Source organism: Camelina sativa, chromosome 12 (assembly GCF_030686135.1).
Source record: "Camelina sativa cultivar CO46 ecotype springtype chromosome 12, ASM3068613v1".
Classification (NCBI taxonomy): domain Eukaryota; kingdom Viridiplantae; phylum Streptophyta; class Magnoliopsida; order Brassicales; family Brassicaceae; genus Camelina; species Camelina sativa.
The window spans coordinates 12,618,493-12,638,792 of NC_141891.1; the positions used below are offsets into that span (position 1 = coordinate 12,618,493).

A 20,300-nucleotide genomic window follows, 5' to 3' on the forward strand; every position below is an offset into this window, starting at 1 on the left:
AAAAATATCACTATGTTTAATTTGGAAGGGTCCCTAAAGTTTGTTGTATTTTGTACAAGTTTTTGTTTCTCAAAGTTATGTGTTTCTTAAAAAACAAATTAAACCTTTTTGTAATACTTCTGACTTTCCTTAATCTAATTGGTTAAAGATATACATCAACATCACTATATTGTATCCCAAAAATTGCATTTTTGGTTTAAATAGATCCATCTCATCCAAGGTTGTAATGTTATTTGTTAAAAATAAGAGAGAATTACACAACTTTGTCTTCCCCTTGTTTCCACTATAGTTTTTGGCAGCCAGCACCTATCGTAATCCCAACCCAATCAAATTCCAGCCACATCCACTTCTTCACTTCTCTTCCCCAACCAAAAGCTAGAATATATGTACCTCTTCACTTTTAGAAGACTTTCTCGTTAAAAAAATAAAAAAATAGAGAAAAAAGTGAGACGATGATTCGGTGTGTCGCGTGGACACCACTAATAGGTGCACCTTTCATCACCACCGTCCATTTCACATCTCCACCATCTATCAGAATCTTCGCATCTCGTTCTTCCCCATCATCCATCGTGGCAGCATCTAGAAGATCAATATCTCTGTCAATTATCGCCGTCACGTCTTCCGTCGTCTCCTCCGTTTGCTTCTCTTCTCCGGCACTAGCTGAATTCTCTGAAATCCCTGATTCAGGTGGAGTTAAGAGTCTCGACCTCCGAATCGGCGACGGTGAAGTCCCCATTGAAGGAGATCAGGTTCTGTGTTTTTTGTAAACTGTAGATTTCAGAATATGAACGAACCCTTTAACTCAATTTTGCAAAGTTTTGACTTTTTTTTTTTTTCTTTTTCAGATTGAAATACATTATTATGGGAGGTTGGCTGCTAAGCAAGGATGGAGATTTGATTCAACATATGATCATAAAGACAGTAATGGTGAAGCTGTTCCTTTCACATTCGTCCTTGGTTCTAGCAAAGTATGCTTCTTTATCTCTCTTTCTGCTTCTATCCCGATCATGAGTTCAAGTTTTTCTGAAATGGGTCTTGAAAAAGCATCTCAATTTGATTCAAAGGTGTGACCTTTGAAACATTTCCTCATTGGCTATATGTGTGTTGTTCTTACAAACCAAGAGGTTTTTGAAGCTTATAATAATATATCGTCTCCCCTGTTTTCTGTTATGGTGTTTTCATCTCTGTTACATTCATTGAACAAAAGCTGGTTTAAGTCTGATGACTGAAAGAAGAAGCATTGTGATGTGCAGGTAATTAGGGGGATTGAAACAGCTGTAAGGTCTATGAAAGTAGGCGGGATTCGTCGCGTGGTTATACCTCCATCTCAAGGATACCAAAATACATCACAAGAACCTCTTCCACCAAACGTATGTGCCTACACACTTTTTACTACCCTGACCTCTCCTCCCCTTGAACTTTTCATATATTGTGTCAATATGAAAGTCAGATGTTATTTTAGAGTCCCACATAGATTAGCTATGGGCCTGGCTAGTGAGTGCCTTAGTGCTCCACGCGCTCAAGATTGGTAGGTTTGGTTTAAGGCCTAGTATTGGTTAGGTTCTTATCAAAGTAGTATCAGAACCATTTGATACGATGGGCTAGAGAGGAGCAAGTGATATAATCCCAGCGAGGCAGTATTTTTGTGATAAGAACAGAAGTAGAAACTCAAATATTATGAAACAATGACTCAAGTTGGAAAGGATCTGGTTTCTTGAGAGTTCCGTCCCCAAGATACCACTCATAAATCCAATTTCACAAACACACCTCCTTCACTCTCCTAACAGACCACACTAACATCATTCTTGCAGCCACTTGTTGTCCCCCATTCATCTATAGATAACACATTTGACTCAAAAGAACCATCCACTTGTTGCCACATAGTATGTGCATAGTGACTGGGATCAAAATAGATGGGAGAAGGTATCAAGTGATAAAGGGATTGGGATTATGCATGAGAGAGTTTGGCATGCTATAGAATTCACCATAGGATTATGTACTTAGTTATTTGGTTAGTTTCTTCTTTGATTCTCTATTTTGTATTATTCAGGGTGAAATAAAGCTGTTTACAATTTCGTATCTTACAAATCTCTTAAACTACGGGGGTATTCAACTTACATTTTAAGCATAATTCTTCAGAAACAATATATGTCAAGATCACAATATATGTGTGCAGAGACAAATATTTTCAAGATTGGTTTCATGAGTCATTCTTGTGGAGTGTGTTTTGCAGTTCTTTGACAGACAGAGACTCTTCACGACTATCTTTAACCCAACACGTCTTGCCAATGGAGAAGGTTCAACTCTTGGAACTCTTGTATTCGACATCGAACTCGTCAGCACCAGAAAGAAGACGCCTTAATCGATGAGTCATATTCTCTCAATTAGTACTATCTGGTTTCTTCTCAGTCAAGAAAGCATATAATATTCGGTATATTGTAATCATTTTAGAAATTTTATAGGTTACGTGAGTAGAACATTCAGTTTTATATAAGTGACGTACTTGTGTGTTGACAAAAATGCAAATCTTATCCCAACTTAGACTTTTCGCTTTCGTAAAATATTGTTCATAGATTTCTCATTTCCCAAACTTGAATTACGTAGGAATTTTATGTATACTTTTTCAATTTATAGGCAACGAATAAAAAAAATGTGTAGATCTAAATAATAATAAATTAATAAGTAACTAAGATTTGTGCTAAATGTAAAAGCACATAACAATCCAAGAAAAAACATTTTACATCCTTTCATTTTTCATCTATTTTTTGAATAATCATTTTATATTAGATGTATTGTAGTTATTTTTCTCAACATATATTTTTCGTGATCCGAATAATACGAAACAAGACATACATGTTACATATATATAAAACATGCCATTTAAAAGAACAAATATAAAAAATCATTCAGCATAATGCATGTACTCACCTAGTAGCAAATAAATTAGTATAATTAAAAATAGATCAAACATATGCAATTTGTTTATAAATAAAACCAAGGCTGAAAATCTCCATAATAATAAGTTTGTGCTAACTTGCATTGTTAGCATTTATATTAACTATGAGATGGAGACATCTTGATCTTACAAGTAAGTGTGAGTTCTGGTTTATGAACCTGAGTTCCATTTTTCTAATCGAGACGGAAATTGAGTTACAACAGTTTCAATCTAAATAACTGCAAAATAAGATTTCTTTAACTGAGTTTAAATAGATTCAAGTTGTTTTATTTATCCCCAAACGAGAAGGAATTTTTACAAAAGTTGTACGTTTAATTAGTCCCTTAAATACCGTGTATGAGAAAGGTAGCTACAGAAGGTGATGGTAACCTAGTATAGACATGACTCCTATACATCATGGTGATGGTAATCCCTTAAATAGACACGACTCCTATACAACGATTGGATAAAACCTAGTATCGTATGCAGAAGGTGATGGTAACCACCATGATTTTAATTTAAAGTCCCACATAGATTAGCTTTGTGCCTGGCTAGTGAGTGCCTTAGTACTCCAAAGCGCTCAAGATAGTTTTGGTAGGTTTGGTTTAAGGCCTAGTGTTGGTTAGGTTCTTATCATAGTAGTATCAGAGCCATTTAATACGATGGGCTAGTGAGGAGTAAGTGATATAATAAGGCCAACGATGCAGTATTACTGTGATAAGAGCATAAGATTAAGAAACAAACACTCATTGGAAAGGATTTGGGTTTCGATAGTGCCGTCCCCAAAATGTCACTCATAAATCCAATTGCAGCCACTTGTTGTCTCCCATTCATCTATAGATAACACATTTGACTCAATAGAATTATCCACTTGTTGCCAAGTAAGTATGTGCATAATGATTGTGATCAAAATAGATAGGAGAAGGTATCAAGTGATATAGGGATTGGTTTACACATGAGAGAGTTTGGCATGCTATATAGAATTCAATTCACCCTAGGACTCTATACTTGGTTATTTGGTGACTTTCCTCTTTGATTCTCTGTTTTGTACTATTTAGAGTGAAATAAAGTAGTTTAGAATTTCTGATCTTGAAAAATCTCATAAACTAGTTTCATAGACTTTAATTTCTATAAGGTCCGAGATCACGTTAATTGCAGTGGGCCAGTGGCCAGTGGGACTGGTACTAGTATTAATTTGTTTAGTGGGAAAGATTCAGAGAACCAATGATATAACCGATGCTAGAAGATGGGTTTGTGAATTTTCAGACACTAAATAGATGTCAAGCGATCACAATATTGTTTGAAATATTATAAAAAATATTGGTTTCCGTTTCAGTATGTTTGATTCTTTCCTGTTATGTGTGTTTTCTAGTTCTTTGACAGACAGAGACTCATCACGACCATCTTCAACCCAACACGTCTCACCAATGGCGAAGGTTCAACTCTTGGAACTCTTGTATTCGACATCGAACTCGTCAGCACCAGACCGACGACGCCTCAATCAGATGAGTCATACTCTCAATAGTACTAATTGATTTTCTTGTTAGTCAAGAAATCATATTATATTCGGTAATACATTGAATTAAAACAAAATCTTTCGTAAGCATTTTGGATATTCTATTAGGATACGTGAGTAGAATATTCAACTTTGGTGTACATGAATGAAGTTTGATTAGGTGTCTCTTCTTCCTTGCTTTCGCAATCATACTACACTTGTGTGTTGACAAAAAATACAAATCTTGCCCCAATTTAGACTTTTCGCTTTCGTAAGATATTGTTCATACATCTCTCATTTTTCAAAGTTGAATTACGTAAGAAGTTAAATAAAACTTTTTCAATAAATAGACAACGAAACCCACATCTCTGTTTTTCACAGCAACTCGAAAATGTCTTCCACGAAACTCATCTCGCTCATTGTCACCATAACCTTCTTCTTATCTCTCCCGTCCTCCTCGGCGCAAACTGTCGTAAAAGCTACGTATTGGTTCCCGGCGAGTGAGTTTCCGGTCACCGACATTGACTCATCTCTCTTCACTCACCTCTTCTGCGCTTTTGCTGATCTCAACTCTCAAACCAATCAAGTCACTGTCTCCTCCGCGAACCAACCTAAGTTCTCCACTTTTACACAAACTGTCCAACGTAGAAACCCTTCCGTGAAGACCCTTTTGTCTATCGGAGGTGGAATCGCAGATAAAGCCGCGTATGCGTCCATGGCAAGTAACCCCACTTCTCGAAAATCGTTCATTGATTCTTCGATAAGACTCGCTAGGTTGTACGGGTTCCACGGTCTTGATCTAGACTGGGAGTATCCGAGCAGTGCTACGGAGATGAGCAACTTCGGGACGCTACTTCGAGAATGGCGATCTGCGATTGTAGCAGAAGCTAGCAGCAGCGGTAGACAGCGTTTGCTATTGGCAGCTGCGGTTTTTTACTCTAACAACTACTACTCTGTTCTGTACCCGGTTCAAGCCGTTGCTAGCAGCTTGGATTGGGTTAATCTTATGGCCTATGATTTTTACGGACCGGGTTGGTCTAAAGTAACCGGTCCACCAGCTGCTCTCTATGATCCCTCAAACGCAGGTACAATAATATCTGAACTAAACCGATTAATGAAGTTATATATATATAATCAATATTAGTATAGTTAGTGTAGTTCAATCAAATGTTAATATATATACTTATCAAAAATTTTAAACTAAAATTTTTAGGTTCTTTTCTGTGAGGTTTTTGTTTGGTTTAATTGCACTTTATTTGGTTTAGATTCAGCATATTACCCAGTTTAGCATTTAGCATCTTTGGTTCAATTTCGGTATGAAAATGTTGGTTCGGTTTATATATATTTCAACCGGATATATTATATATCCCACTATGTTTAGTTATTAAAACATTTGTGTTATTAGGTCCAAGCGGTGACGCGGGAGCAAGGTCATGGATTCAAGCTGGACTTCCGGCTAAGAAAGCAGTTTTGGGATTCCCATACTACGGCTATGCGTGGCGTCTCACAAACGCCAACAGTCATAGCTATTACGCGCCTACCACCGGAGCGGCTATATCACCGGATGGTTCCATCGGTTATGGTCAGATAAGGAAGTTCATAGTGGATAACGGAGCAACGACAGTTTATAACTCAACGGTGGTAGGAGATTATTGTTACTCTGGCACGACTTGGATTGGTTACGATGATAATCAGAGTATTGTGACGAAAGTTAGATACGCTAAGCAGAGAGGTCTCCTTGGTTACTTCTCGTGGCACGTTGGTGCTGACGATAATTCTGGTCTATCTCGTGCAGGTTTAATATTTGTTCCCAAATTCTAAGTAACCGCTCTTTTTTTATGTGCATAGAAAATATTATGTATTTACGAATTATTTTTGGGATTTTGCAGCGTCACGGGCATGGGATGCTACAGCGGCAAGCTTCAGAACTATACAGAAGGTTTAAGCTTTCCAATGTTCCGACAACTGCAAGTGAAGAAGTGTTCTCTTTTGTAACTTATACGAAAAATAAACGCCATTTGCTTATATATTGTCAAAGGAAAAGGGAATAATAAGATATTGATATTATAAAAGCAATAACCATTAGTTTATCAAGAATTATGCTTCTTTCTTAGAATATAACAAATCATTTTAATTGGTAAGAATCAACAATTCAAATAAAATCCAGAACTCCTTGATATTGTAAAGCTAGTCGTTTATGAGTAGGAGTTCCCATCGGTCCAGAACTAAACAGCTATGTACGTTTTCGATTTTTTATTTACTCATGATCTGGCCTGGTTGACTTTCGCTTCTGAAAGCGTCCTTCCTTCTCAATGCCCGGGCATCCATCCAATGCATTCTTTTCGATCTTGTACTCAGGGTACACTGAACACAAATCCAATATTATTTCTAAGCAAGACCAATAAATCCTTTTCTCAAATCGTTCTATTTCATCTGGTAGTCTCTAGGGGTAAGTAGTACATGAATATGAGAATATCTATATATCTAGTTTTTTCTATTTTTTCTTTCTCGTGGGAATCGTATTTGTTTTGGCAGATATGCTCTTCAAAATCTCTAAAGTTGAAAAAGGGAATATAAATGCCAACATTGCATTCCAATTCCAAGTCCCAGTGTGGCTGATCATCCTCTCGGACCAGCTACTAATCATTCAAACCTGCTCCCATTTCGAGTCAAGAGATAGATAAATAGACACGTCCCTTTGCACTGATCGGGGGCGAACATCTGGGCAAGGGAAAGCGCAGTGCGCTTGGTCCTTTCGAACGAGAATTCAAATCTTTCTTGTATACGTTATTAGTCCGATCCTTTGCAGGAACTACCCGTAATAACAAACTTGCAAAATGGATTTTCGGTTTATGGGGGGTAGTATGGGATCCGTAGTAGGCGAAAAAATTACATGCTTTCATAAAACGTGCAGCTATGAACTAAGCAAAGTCGATGGTTTGTCGTCGCTGCCTTTTGCTTATAAAGGACAACTAGAAATATGAAACTCTGGAAATTGTTGGACTGATGAAACCAGATGGATCAAGTCAGATTTCAAAACACTTCGCTTAAATGTTATAACCGCATTAGGACAAAATCACAAGCTATAAAATATTGAGAAATATCCTAAATAGCACTAAAACAACTTTTATAGAAAATTATAGCACACTCCACAAATTTTAAAATATTACTAATTGACAAATTTACAATATTTTAAATTAATTTTGGAATTTGTTGTTTTATGTTTGGATTTTCTAATTTACATTTAATTTATAGTTTTTAGGGAATATGGTTTAGTGTCCAAAATTTAAGGTTTAATTTTGAAACATGATACTAATTTTAAAACTTTAGAAATGATGTGCTAAATTGATACAAAACATATTTTTGTACTATTTGTAAGAATTACCCATATATATATATATATATTGTAGTGTGTTTAAGTTGCTCTATGATCTCCAGTTGCTTTGAGTTCGTCATCTTCAAGGCTCCCACAGTCTGCGACGCCTATCTATATGACTATATGTATTGTTTCTCCATTAATTATTTCTCAGCCAAAGTCCTAGTCATCAAGTACAATGGCTAGCATGACCAAATTCTACCCCAACAACCAGCTTCTCCAACATAACCAAATATTGATCAAGTAGAGGATTCAAAAAGCAGTTCTTGAAACTTGAGAGCTAGTCATCATGTGTATAATAGCAGTTTCGCGATATAGGTTGAGGAACAAGGCATCATTGCGATGTCATGTCATTAATGTAGATCCAAGTCATCCAAAATAGTTACACATTTTTATCGTAGCAAATATATTCAAAGTATTAATTGGTTTTGTTTGATCATTGATTTTTCTTAGGTAGGAAGCAAAACTAGATTTATTGTTCTAGTTGTTGGATTCTTGTTTGAGTTTATTATCGTTGTGTCATTAATTGCAAGGCATTTTATTGAGTCAACTCCCAAGTCTTAACTTTTCGGTTTTTTTATTAACCGAGTCAACTCTTAACTTTCTCGGACACTTCATTGTTCTTCTTCAACAAGTACCCAAGGCAAATAGTGTTTTTGTCTTATTAAAGCAATTGTATAATTCCTGGCTACTGCTCCGTGTTTTCGTAACCTTTTTCCTTTTCATTTCCCTATCAACACAAACTGAAGGAATGAACCTTCTCAATTTCTATTTATAGACTTGATTTTTACTCTTTTTCTAAGTTCATTTCATTCTGATATATTCCAGTAAAAAAATGGTGCAACAACAGTCAGAGTCCAAGGATGAGCTTCTGTTTCAGCAAGTGAGTTACAATGACGTCGAAGCTATCAAATTGCTTCGTCGTGAAGGTGCAGGATTCGAGGTATTTCTTCTTCCTCTACTCCATCGTTTTTGTGTGTAAATTTAAGTTATTGATAACCTCATAACCAAATCGTTTTTGACATTTAATAACCCACAACATAGGACGTTGGCTTTACCAAAGATGTCTTTATTTTAGGAGTATGTAAATATTAAGACTGAAATATTTCATGAAAAATCCCCCTGATAAATTGAATTGATGATAGTATACAATTATTTGCAAACGTGTATATTTTTTATTTATAATACGATGACTTTTTCCATAATATTAAATTGAAGTGAGAGTAGTAACGTTAAGTTTAATAATTATAATGCTTTCATTATTAAATTGCAATCGTTTTTTAGTAAGGATAAAAAAAAAAATTCAACTCAAATTAAGACTACATGGTATTGCATTTTACATCTTTCCATCGAACAGTTGCTATTATAAAAGAAAATAGTTACATCTACGTGTACTTAAATTAAACCAATTCGATAACTTGTACATGCAAACTCCAACTAGTTTAGTGGTTTTAGAGACGATATTACTTATTGATATAAATCTTGGGGACTAGATATCAAGCCATTGAAGATGGAAACTTTAAGATAATCAAGGGATCCCGATCAAATGTCTCCGTCCACCGTTAAAGCTTTTTACTGGTTCTCGCCTCTTAACATTGACGTACTCATGCATCATCTATGATTCAGGATGTAGCGTACATTGTTCCAATTCCGGAAGAAGACTCTACAGGAACAACGAGCATGGTAGAAGATACAACCGGCAACATGGCCTTTGCGGTTCAGACCAGACTGAGAAACTTATGCCTAATTCGTGAGGACAGAGATAAGATGCTATGTGCAAGTTGTGGACGCACTGGTCATTTGGCTGAGAACTGTTCATATGTCCGATCAAGAGGACAAGCGCAGGATAAAACCAAAGGTTAGGATTACAAAAATAAAATAAGAAGGCATTCGATGGTTGTTTTATGATAGTGGTATTTTTAGGGTCAACAAATTTATCTTGTTGATTCTATAAGATACTAACTGTTTAGAAAATACTGCCATTTGCATTGGATCGACCCTCACTGCACCCCGTCCTTTGCTTATCTTCCATCCCTTGGTTAACTTCCGTGGTAGTGAGACCTTCCGCAGAACAAGCTCTCTCAATCTTGGGGTCGTGGAGTTTCTCTTGATTTTTTTTCTCTTCGTAAGGTCGTGCTCGGACTGAAGAACATGCTCGTGGAACCTGCTCTGGTACCACGGGTGTCTGCCTCAGTCAATGTCATGGTCAGTGACAATGATTGTGTTGGGCTCAGCGGACTTAGTGACACCAATGACTACTATATATTTCATCTAATATATATATTTTTTTTTTGGGAAATACGCTTGTTTATCATGTGTTTATCTTAAGTTCACACTAAAACAGACAATACATCTAGAACAAGAAAAGGTTGACAAAAAAAGAAGATTAAAGTTAAAAATGTCTTATAAATGACAGAGCTAGTATTATCACTATTATGTAGACCACGACTGTCTGACTCATCCTTGTAGGACATACTCGCCCAACATTGTCATTGGAATTTTCAACCAATGGCACATTCGGTGAACACTTTGAATTTTGTGTTGCTACCGAAGTCGGTGGCCAAAATCGTGACCATGGAAAAGTCAGTGGTAATTACTGGCCATTTGCTATTAAACTTCAAACTGATCATGGTCAAATATGTATATCTTAGCTTGAAAACCCCATCAAAACTAGTAATTAATTATACTAGGAGATAAAACTGTATAATATTAATAAAATATACCCTCTAAATTCTTAGATCAATACTTGGTTGACAAAATGTTTTTGGCCATGGACTAGTTTAAATATAGACAAATTGTTTCCTATTATGTTCCATAGTTCTCTGAATAGTCAAGTGATCAAAGTTACTAACTTGAACAATGATTTTTTTTTTTTTTAAATAGCATATCGATCTTTCATAATTTTAAACGATTAGATTAATTTAGGCGCATGTTCATTTTCTCTCGTGAGTCCACCTACAAGAAACGTGAAAAACTTCACGAGTTTGAGCTCTATTGAAATTGGAATATTCATCTATAATCTCTTATATCTTTACTTAACATATTCATCTACAATTGGTTATAGATCATTAATTTTCATTTACATATTTGATCATTGCAATGGCCAATGGAACTTTTATTTCGATAAAATTCAACAAAATTTAAAGGGGACAGACAGTCTTCGGTCACATTCCATAAGTCGCTTTCAAAGAAGACGTAGAATTTAAAGAGTTAGGGAGAGAAAAATCGCCAAAGGAACGGTTCTTTAACAACACTAAGTCACTAAATCACTATAAATAGACAACGAAACCATCCTCAGTTTCATCACAATAACTCAAACAATGTCGTCAACAAAACTCATCATCTACTACATCACTTTCTTCTTATCTCTCCTCCTCCGATCCTCCTCGGCCCAAAACATCGTAAAAGCTACCTATTGGTTCCCCGGGAGTGAATTTCCTGTCGCTGACATTGACTCTTCTCTTTTCACTCACCTTTTTTGCGCTTTCGCTGATCTCAATCCTCAAACCAATGAAGTCACTATCTCCTCCACGAACCAACCAAAATTCTCCACCTTTACACAAACCGTCCGGCGAAAAAACCCTTCCGTGAAAACTCTTTTGTCTATCGGTGGTGGTGGAAATGAGAGTATATCAGCCGCGTTTGCTTCCATGGCAAGTAACCCTAACTCTCGGAAAACGTTCATTGATTCTTCGATTACGCTGGCAAGATCGAATGGGTTCAATGGTCTCGATCTAGATTGGGAATACCCGAAGACTGAAACGGAGATGAACAATTTCGGGACGCTACTTCAAGAGTTGCGATCCGCGGCTACGGCAGAGGCCAGTAGCAGCGGTAACCCGCCTTTGTTATTGACAGCTGCGGTTTTCTACTCGTCGGATCACTATTCAGCAATATACCCGGTTCAAGTCGTTGCCAACAGTTTGGATTGGGTTAATCTTATGGCTTACGATTTTTTTTATAGATCGGATTCATCAAATATAACTGGTCCACCGGCCGCTTTGTATGGCCCTTCAAATACAGGTACTACTCTAATCGAGCTAAAGCAAAGACAGTCACATTAGTCTTTATTTTCATTAAATAATTAAGAATACTTATATACAAAGGGTGACTATAAATTTAGTGAGTGGAATTGTTATATAGTTAGGTTTTTGCTATGTTACATAAACTTTCATTTTGGTTTAGTGAGATTCTCTTCGGTTTTATTATCAATATACTGAATAAAAAAATCAAATTTAGTTAAGATTTTATATAGTTTAGTTACAAAAACCGGTTAATTGTCTAATAGGTCCAAGCGGAGACGCGGGAGTAAGGGCGTGGACTCAAGCTGGACTTCCCGCGAAGAAAGCAGTGTTGGGGTTTCCATTTTACGGCTACGCGTGGAGTCTCTCAAACGCCAACGCTAACAGCTACTACGCTGCAACCACTGGACCAGCGATACTACCGGGAATGCCAGAGGCCGGTGCGATAACTTACGGTCAGATAAAGAAGTTTATTATGGATAACGGGGTAACACCAGTTAATAACTCGACGGTTGTCGGAGATTACTGTTACGCTGGTACTACTTGGATTGGTTATGACGATAGTCAGAGCATTGTGACGAAAGTTATATACGCTAAGGAAAAAGGTTTGCTTGGTTACTTCTCGTGGCATGTTGGAGCTGACGATAATTCAGAACTAGCTCGAGCAGGTTCGTTTTTCCTCATTTTTTTCTGTATTTGCATTGCATCACAACAATATAGAGAAGATGATATATTTTTAAAATGCTATACGTTTTGTTCCTAAACATTAAACCAAATGGGTTCAAACATGTTTTGGATAATTTTACCTCTCTAACTACACATGTTGTTATTTATAACGTGATAAATCATTTATGGTTATTATTCTTTTGATAGATTGTTTTCTAGCTCATGTGGAAATATATAAAATATACTCTAATTGCAAATGTCATTTATATTAATTTTAGATTCATTATTATTATTTAACGTGTTAAATACTTATATATATATATATATATATATATATATATATATTAATTTAAGAGAATACTTATAAAATAATGCACTGAAATTTTATCTAAATATGAGCTGCATCTTTTGATTGATGAGAATTTGTTATATAGATTTATATAGATTTATTTACACAACTGCTATACATTATTATTTTTTATATGAATCCAAATCAGTAATATTTATGTGTTTTTGTGGAATTTTGGGTTTCACAGCGTCACAGGCATGAGATGTGTCGGCAACCACCAGAATTATAAGGATATTGCAAGTAAAGAAGTAATGGCCTTTTATTATACAAAATAAAAAGCTTGCTTAAAAAAGTTGTTTACGAATATGGCCCTACTCTATGTAAAACTTGAGTTCATATTTATTTTTATTTGCCCCAAAAAAAAAAAATGTTCATATTTATTTTTATGTCATCGATCGACAACAAAGGCACCGACTACAAAATACATTTGTCCAACTAATTGCAACGCGTGGAACTAATTTTTTTTTTTAATACACATAACTTCTTTATTAATAAAAGAATCATAGCTATTAGTGTACAGTGTAACTGAGATACAGCCAGGAATATACGAATATATAGTAATTAAAGTTTGAATTGAAACAGCAGCTCGTTGATTCTTGGCAAGTTGATCTGCGGGCTGGTATGTGTTCCCCGGTGTCCAAGTATATTCAATGGTTTCAAAGTTCTCTTCCCATCGCTTGATCTCATAAATCCAATTGAGATCGTCATATCTCATATTGCATCCTTGTAAAATATGCACCAATTATTGATTATCTCCTTCAAAAATCACTTTTGTAAAATATGCAGCCATAAGTGCTTCATAGCACCAACATGGATTAGCATGACCCCTGCGTGGAAGTAAATTATTAGTATTTTACAAACACGTTTGAATTACAACGTACAAATATGTATTAATTCAATTTTAACCCAATTGTAAAAACTAAACTCACGTATTAACTTATGATCTTGATCTATACGAAATGAGATATTATTTATATGAATCCAATTTTTGAGCATAAATGGCTCCACACGCATAGCTTAATAAAGTTCCCATATGTTGAGTCATGTGTGCATTTTTTTTTTGTTGAGTCAAGCATAGACTGTTGCAACTATATGAATTACTTGGCATCCAGAAGGAATACGTTGTAGACTCTCCTAGGCAGTAAAATGATGCACACTTGGGAACAAACACAATAAGACTTTCCTAGGCAGTAAACTTTGTTCGTTAAATTGGTTGAAAAAATCAGAGCAACAATAAACACAAATATACAAAGACTAGTTAGGTGCTTCACAATTATTATCTTTCCTTCATATTTTTTTTTTTGTGTGACCAAGACCGTTATTTTGTAATTGCGTTGTCTGTTCAAGTAAATTTGTAAAAAATAAAGAGTATGGTGTATGTCACTAACTTCCAAAATAAGGAGTATATATTTTGTTTCCAAGAATCTCATTTCTTCTAACATACATCAGTTCTGCAGTAAGTAGAAAACTTAGTGCCTTTATTGGCACCGATGAAACACATAAACATAGTTTTTAATCATACAAATAAGGCTCTAGATCAGTACAAATAAGTAAAAAGGCTTCTTGAAAGTTGGAACTTCCCTTCTGACCTAACATATTAGAATTAGTCCCGAGCTGTGAGTTGGAGCAAGACCATTACGTTTGATTTTATCAAAATTTGTAAGTACTACCTTTTGAATCTAAATACAGTGTTGCTAGTACAACGATGTGAAGAGACGTGGCAGGTTAGCAAACTATGGTACTTTAGTCAATAACGAAACTGATACAAGATACAATCACAAAATAGTGAAAACTATGCGAATAGTGAAGTCCAATATGTTGAGTCCTAAGCCTAGTCTTTTGCTGATGCTCATAATGAAACTGCATTTGTTTATTTTTAGTGTCTTTTTTTTTTTTTTTTTTCCATCAAGTCGAGAGAAAATGAACCAAAAACATGTTCAAAAGCTTTGATAAATTTGGAAACCTACAGCTGCGGAAAGTGTTTTTACGCTAGGATGAACTACTATAAATATTTGTGTTGTTGTTTTCTCGTTAATGGTTTATAAATTATTGGATTAGATCCAAATCCAAACAAAATCCAAGAAAGAAACATAAGGGTTAAGGAATGGAATGACTATCGATTAATCTGTGTTTCCGTGAGATACAGTTCATATTATAATAATAATAGTAACTATGATAACCGCGCAGCGACATTTCATGATCTGGCCATGATCCGGCGGTGATCGGATATTATTGCTATGTCGGGAAGACGGGAACACGTTACACGTGGATTGTTTACGATGATAATCAGTGAACTGTGTTCAAAGTGACATACGCTAAGCAAAAATCTGCTTGGTTATTGCGGTCTCTCTCGTGCAGGTTCGTTATTAATGTAACTTATAATCAATAAACTATATATATATTTTTTACCATACGGTTCAATTTGAATGACAACAACTGGAAATTTTACTATGCTGCAAATTTTGGTGATATTGTATATCTTATTCTTTTACTTTGAATATCAATAACGATTAGAATCTTTGGGTTGATCAGAATCTACAATACAATACATTCTTGAATTAAGAACGTTAAACTTTGGCGTCAAACTTTTTTATTTTTTTGGTATGTAACATCAAATTTCTAGTGTTGAATCTTAGATTCTTAGATAGTCCATAGTGTTCCAAAAGATGGCAGACATAACTCATATATACACAGGGCACATGCAGTTAGATCGAGATAGCTAGGGTTAGATACAAGTAGTTTCTAGTTTTTAAAATTTTCATTTTCTTGTTTACTTTGATTTCACGTAAACAAGAATAATAATTAAGCAGACAGAAAATGAAACAAATAAACAGAAATGAATAAGTGATGTTAAGCTACTTGGATACAACATATGATGTCACACCATACCTGAAGACTTTTAAAACTTAAGCATAAACACGTAATACAATATATTTATATATATATATCTTATATAATATGAGAAGGTTTTTCTCAACTTTTGCTAAGAAGATGACACTTGGCTTAATATATTTCTGACACCTGTATTTTTTTTTTTTGGACCTAATTAACTATATTTTGGACATAATTAACTACAGGCCCATAAAACCAAAAAAAAAAAAAAACCATCAACATTTCATTCCTCCCTTTTTTGATCAGAAACATATGCAGCCTCCAAAAATCTAGAACCACCTTATATCAGTGTGTGGTTGGTTTCATCTCGGAACTAAACCAACAATTTATTAAATTTATAGGTTTGAATTCTTGGATTTAATTTCTGTGTTTGAATCTTATATAATTTTCATGGACACAAGCGGAATCAAATTTAATTAAGATGGTGGGATGATATTGTTTAAGTAAATTAGTTTTGTTTATATAAAATTAAATTTTTGAGCTTACTTTCTGGAAAATTACGTAAGATTGTGAGATGTTTTTAATCTAATTCTATAATTATTATGTTCGATTCACACTTATTATTTCAAACGTCATGGTATTTTTGAATTACATAAAATTTATTAGTTTTCATATTAGGAATTTCAGAATAAATTATGAACATAATCAGTTATGTTTTGATTTGAAATAATATCATCATTTTATGCATTGCCTTATATCTACCCACAATTTTCCTCAATTTTCATTTTTGTTTATATTACTTCTCATTTTTAACTTATTATTTTGAAACACTTGCCAATTTATGATCATTAATATTTTATTGCAATCTCTTCTCTCTCTTAAAGGCTCAAACATTCTATAAAGTTTGGTTTTTTAAAAACAACCTATTACCATACAAACACATCCTCTTTCATACTATTGTGAAAACAAAAACATTTACTTTCTATTCTATCCTCGATTCAATCTCCAACAAACAACAAAACACCGATAACAATAGTATTGTTGTTCGGATCATCCGTTTTTGGGAAGTTCCTAACTTCAAAAGAAATATTATCTACTAAGTCTTGAATATTTTTTTCCAAAAATGTAAATGATTTTTATTATTGTTCATCTTTTGATGATTTATGCAATCATTTTAAAATATTTATAAAAGAAAATAAATAATTGTATGTGTATTTGATTTTAAAAGAATTTTAATATATAGTAATGATGGACGTCACATTCTTAGAGTAAGAGTTGAAAGAAACCTTACTATATTATATAATCTAATAATAAAGTAAACTTTTCTTTTGACAAGCTCCAAAAGATTGTCATTTGATGCTCTCTTCTTTCACAAGTGTCATTTTGTTTCTTAAAATTTTTAGTATAACAAATTTATTCAATTGAATTTACATAACAAAATTTTCTCTTAACAAATAGTTTGATGATTAAATAGTTTAAGGACATAAGATTATAATATATATATTTAGTTGTATAGGATAATCTCGAGTAATAATTTGCTGTTTTATTTCCACACTTTAATCTAAATAATTCACATGATCTTGATATTACATTATTTCATTCCATTTTTAAAATAAACTAAAGTATATTTAATACATAATTTCTAAATAACTAAATGAGAATTGAATATATTTTTTGTGATAAAGAGATAACTGTATATATGTCTGTTTAAAGACATGAGAAGTGAATATATATTTAAATTCATGATTTGATTAGCTAAGATGTCCTTTCATAGATCTATATTAATAATTTATAACTCTTGGATATATATTTAAAACAATAGACAATTTTAGTTATTAATTCACAATAATGTATTTTTATAAACCTGACACATTTTTTATTAACTTTTTTATTCCATCTCATCAATCCCATATTTTGTACTCTCATTTTTGTAACTTTCATAATATTTATAGTAATGCAATGACTGATTAATAACAACATTTAGAAATATTACATATCTAAGAAAATATATTAATATGTAATGATTGCATATCTATAACTCTCACATAGTTATAATAATAAATATTCCAGTTTTAACTTAGTTGTCTTTTAGATTTTCATGAAAATATTTGGTGAATATTCCAGTTTTATCCCTCCTGTTTTAAAGTTTCGACCAATAAAATATTTTATGAAGGGTAAAACAAACAATTTAATAGTTCGTTTTTAAATTTGTGTGAGAAAACATTAAACGACAAGTAAAAGACCAGAGGAAGTATAAACTACATTTATCTAATAGATAGAAATTGATATAAAAAATTTTTCCATATGCTCTTAGCTACAATTTTTCTTATAAATAGAAAGAAAAACATTTTACTAACCCTCATATCTCAAATCTCACACAATATTTTTATTTAATCAATATTGTCGTAACTAACAATCTCTAAAATCACAAAAATATTTTAAAATAATGTAAACTAAATCCGTGCGTAGCACGGAGTGACTACTAGTATATATATATTATAATCAATGTAGCCGGTTTGGTACATAATCTAGTCACGGTAAATGTTATAGATATGTAGACGATGACGAAAAATAATAATTAAGATATTATCATTTTTATGGACTATAATCAAGTCTTTTGTTATCATTCTTTTATTTTTTCCGCCTCCATAGATGTTGTTATTAGAGCATATTCTAAACAACTACAATAAACATAATCACACAGGTTCATCATGTATTTGACATATTCAATGATAGATATATTATTTAATAGCTTCTTCTTCTTTTTTTTTTTTCAGCAAAAGATTAGCTCAGATGAAACAATGCGAAGGGAAATTGTTTACATACAAAACCTTATGCGGAGATGTGCGCGCATAGCGTGCCAGAAGATCCGCTTTTATATGTGCGTCATATTTTAGCCAATGGTGTGATCAAGATTACATACTCTATGTAACCCATCTGAGAAGTAATTCATCATTGTTGCTATGGCTTTGCTTTAATTCTCTAAGAATCATGGTATTAGTATCCCGTTTGGCTTTGTTGTTTGAACCATCTTACTGGAAGTCTATGGCTTATGGATCCCGACTCCAAGATGTATGTTATGTGTTTACGGCTCTGGTCTGTCCAAGAACCTTTCTCACCCTACGACATCTCCAGCAATTATCCGTAAGATGTTGAGGCCTCTAATACTTGCTCAAAATTTTGTCAAGCTACTTCTCCATCCGACAAGAAGCTCAGCTCTGACACCTTCTTTAACGCCAACTCGTCTTATGACAGTGGCTATCTCCTCATCCATTGACTTGTTCATGGAAGAGCGGATCGACAATCTTGATCTCACATATACCAAGCTCTTCCAAGAATTTGGCTCAAAGCTCTCAAGAACCTATTGTCGATTGATCTTACCTTTGCTTTATCTTCTTTTTATTTTGGCATTGGGGAATGCCCTTTTATGAACCTTACAATGCTTGTCTGAACCTTAACTCTTTTTGAGTAATGAAATGCAAGTGTTTTGACAAAAAAAAAAGATAAGGAAAAAGAAGAAAACTCCTCCATGTCCATCTTTATATCATCAAGATACGTCGAGAACGCCGGCCAGTCGTGTGGCGAAGACACCATCTTCACCAAATCAGCGCAATCTGAGTAGAACGCCACATCACGGTAGTCATGTCCGATCATGCAACGCATCGCCCAAATGAAAGCTTCCACTTCAGCATGTAAGGGGGAAAGACTTCGCCGAAAGTTAGTTGCTCCCCTGCTTGGCTTCAGATCCTTAGAATGGGTACAAAACCATCCGGCTCCTGCGAAACGATCTCCTGACTTCCAAGAGCCATCAACGAAACAACGATAGCCTGAGAAGAACATGGGAAGGGAAGTGTTTGGCCCCCGTAAACGAGAGTCCGCAACTGTTGTCTGGACAGTTGGAACCACATCTTCACCCTCCTCCTGAGCCTTGATCCAGGACAAAGCCTCACCTATTGTAATAACTTTTGTTTACATATTTCAATTAACTTGACTTTACATGTCTAATACTCTAATAGTAAGTTTAATTTTCAAAGTTTTTTTAATAGCAAATATATCAATAATATATATATATATAATTTTTAAAATCTAAATTTTTCTGTATCTGATATAATTAAATTGTTCAACTAAAGAATCAAACTAAACTGGATATACATGCAAACTTATAAAGTTGTGATGCTTCTTAAGTTAAGCTTTATTTTTGTTTTATTTTTAATAGGTTTCTCTTGTTCAAAAATTTTCGCCGATTTAAAACGATAAATACATACCTTTTCTGTTATTAATTGAGTAATATAGTCCATCTTTTTTGGGTGCCTAGATGTCTGTTTTTTAAAATTCGAATTACTACATATGCAAAAAAATGTTTTAGATTTTAAAAATTTTAGTATTAAAATCGTTTTCCCAAAAAAAAACATATATTAAAATCTATTTATTGTATTTGGTTATTTAGATAGTACGGAATCAATTGTAAATGTTATTTGGATACATTATAAATATTTCTCTATTCCATATTTATCCTTAATGAGCTTTAATTCTGCTTTGTTTTATAAAACAATGAAACTTTATGTAATAACTTACAATACTCAATGTTTTGTATAAAATGTATTTCATAAATGTTAATATAGATA

General features: G+C 33.9%; 4 protein-coding genes across 5 annotated transcripts; all 4 read left to right on the forward strand.

Annotated features, from left to right (window-relative positions):
* Positions 1-223: 223 nt before the first annotated feature.
* LOC104731575 (peptidyl-prolyl cis-trans isomerase FKBP17-1, chloroplastic) lies at positions 224-2,561 on the forward strand. 2 transcript variants are annotated; one of them, XM_010450994.3, is made up of 4 exons: positions 224-749; positions 846-968; positions 1,254-1,370; positions 2,234-2,561. In XM_010450994.3, the coding sequence occupies exons 1-4, from the start codon at positions 453-455 to the stop codon at positions 2,360-2,362; spliced, it is 666 nt and encodes a 221-aa protein (XP_010449296.1). In that variant the 5' UTR covers positions 224-452; the 3' UTR covers positions 2,363-2,561. The 2 variants fall into 2 exon arrangements, with proteins under 2 accessions (XP_010449296.1, XP_010449295.1); XM_010450993.3 differs by having other exon boundaries at positions 245-749; positions 2,222-2,561.
* A 1,592-nt stretch (positions 2,562-4,153) lies between these two features.
* LOC104731576 (class V chitinase) lies at positions 4,154-6,506 on the forward strand. Its single transcript, XM_010450997.3, has 3 exons — positions 4,154-5,515; positions 5,836-6,225; positions 6,320-6,506. The coding sequence occupies exons 1-3, from the start codon at positions 4,822-4,824 to the stop codon at positions 6,373-6,375; spliced, it is 1,140 nt and encodes a 379-aa protein (XP_010449299.1). The 5' UTR covers positions 4,154-4,821; the 3' UTR covers positions 6,376-6,506.
* Positions 6,507-8,484: 1,978 nt separating this feature from the next.
* LOC104731577 (uncharacterized) lies at positions 8,485-10,205 on the forward strand. Its single transcript, XM_010450998.3, has 2 exons — positions 8,485-8,749; positions 9,433-10,205. The coding sequence occupies exons 1-2, from the start codon at positions 8,642-8,644 to the stop codon at positions 9,667-9,669; spliced, it is 345 nt and encodes a 114-aa protein (XP_010449300.1). The 5' UTR covers positions 8,485-8,641; the 3' UTR covers positions 9,670-10,205.
* Positions 10,206-11,036: 831 nt separating this feature from the next.
* LOC104731578 (class V chitinase) lies at positions 11,037-13,340 on the forward strand. The gene is made up of 3 exons (XM_010450999.2): positions 11,037-11,829; positions 12,095-12,496; positions 13,031-13,340. The coding sequence occupies exons 1-3, from the start codon at positions 11,127-11,129 to the stop codon at positions 13,042-13,044; spliced, it is 1,119 nt and encodes a 372-aa protein (XP_010449301.2). The 5' UTR covers positions 11,037-11,126; the 3' UTR covers positions 13,045-13,340.
* Positions 13,341-20,300: the final 6,960 nt, after the last annotated feature.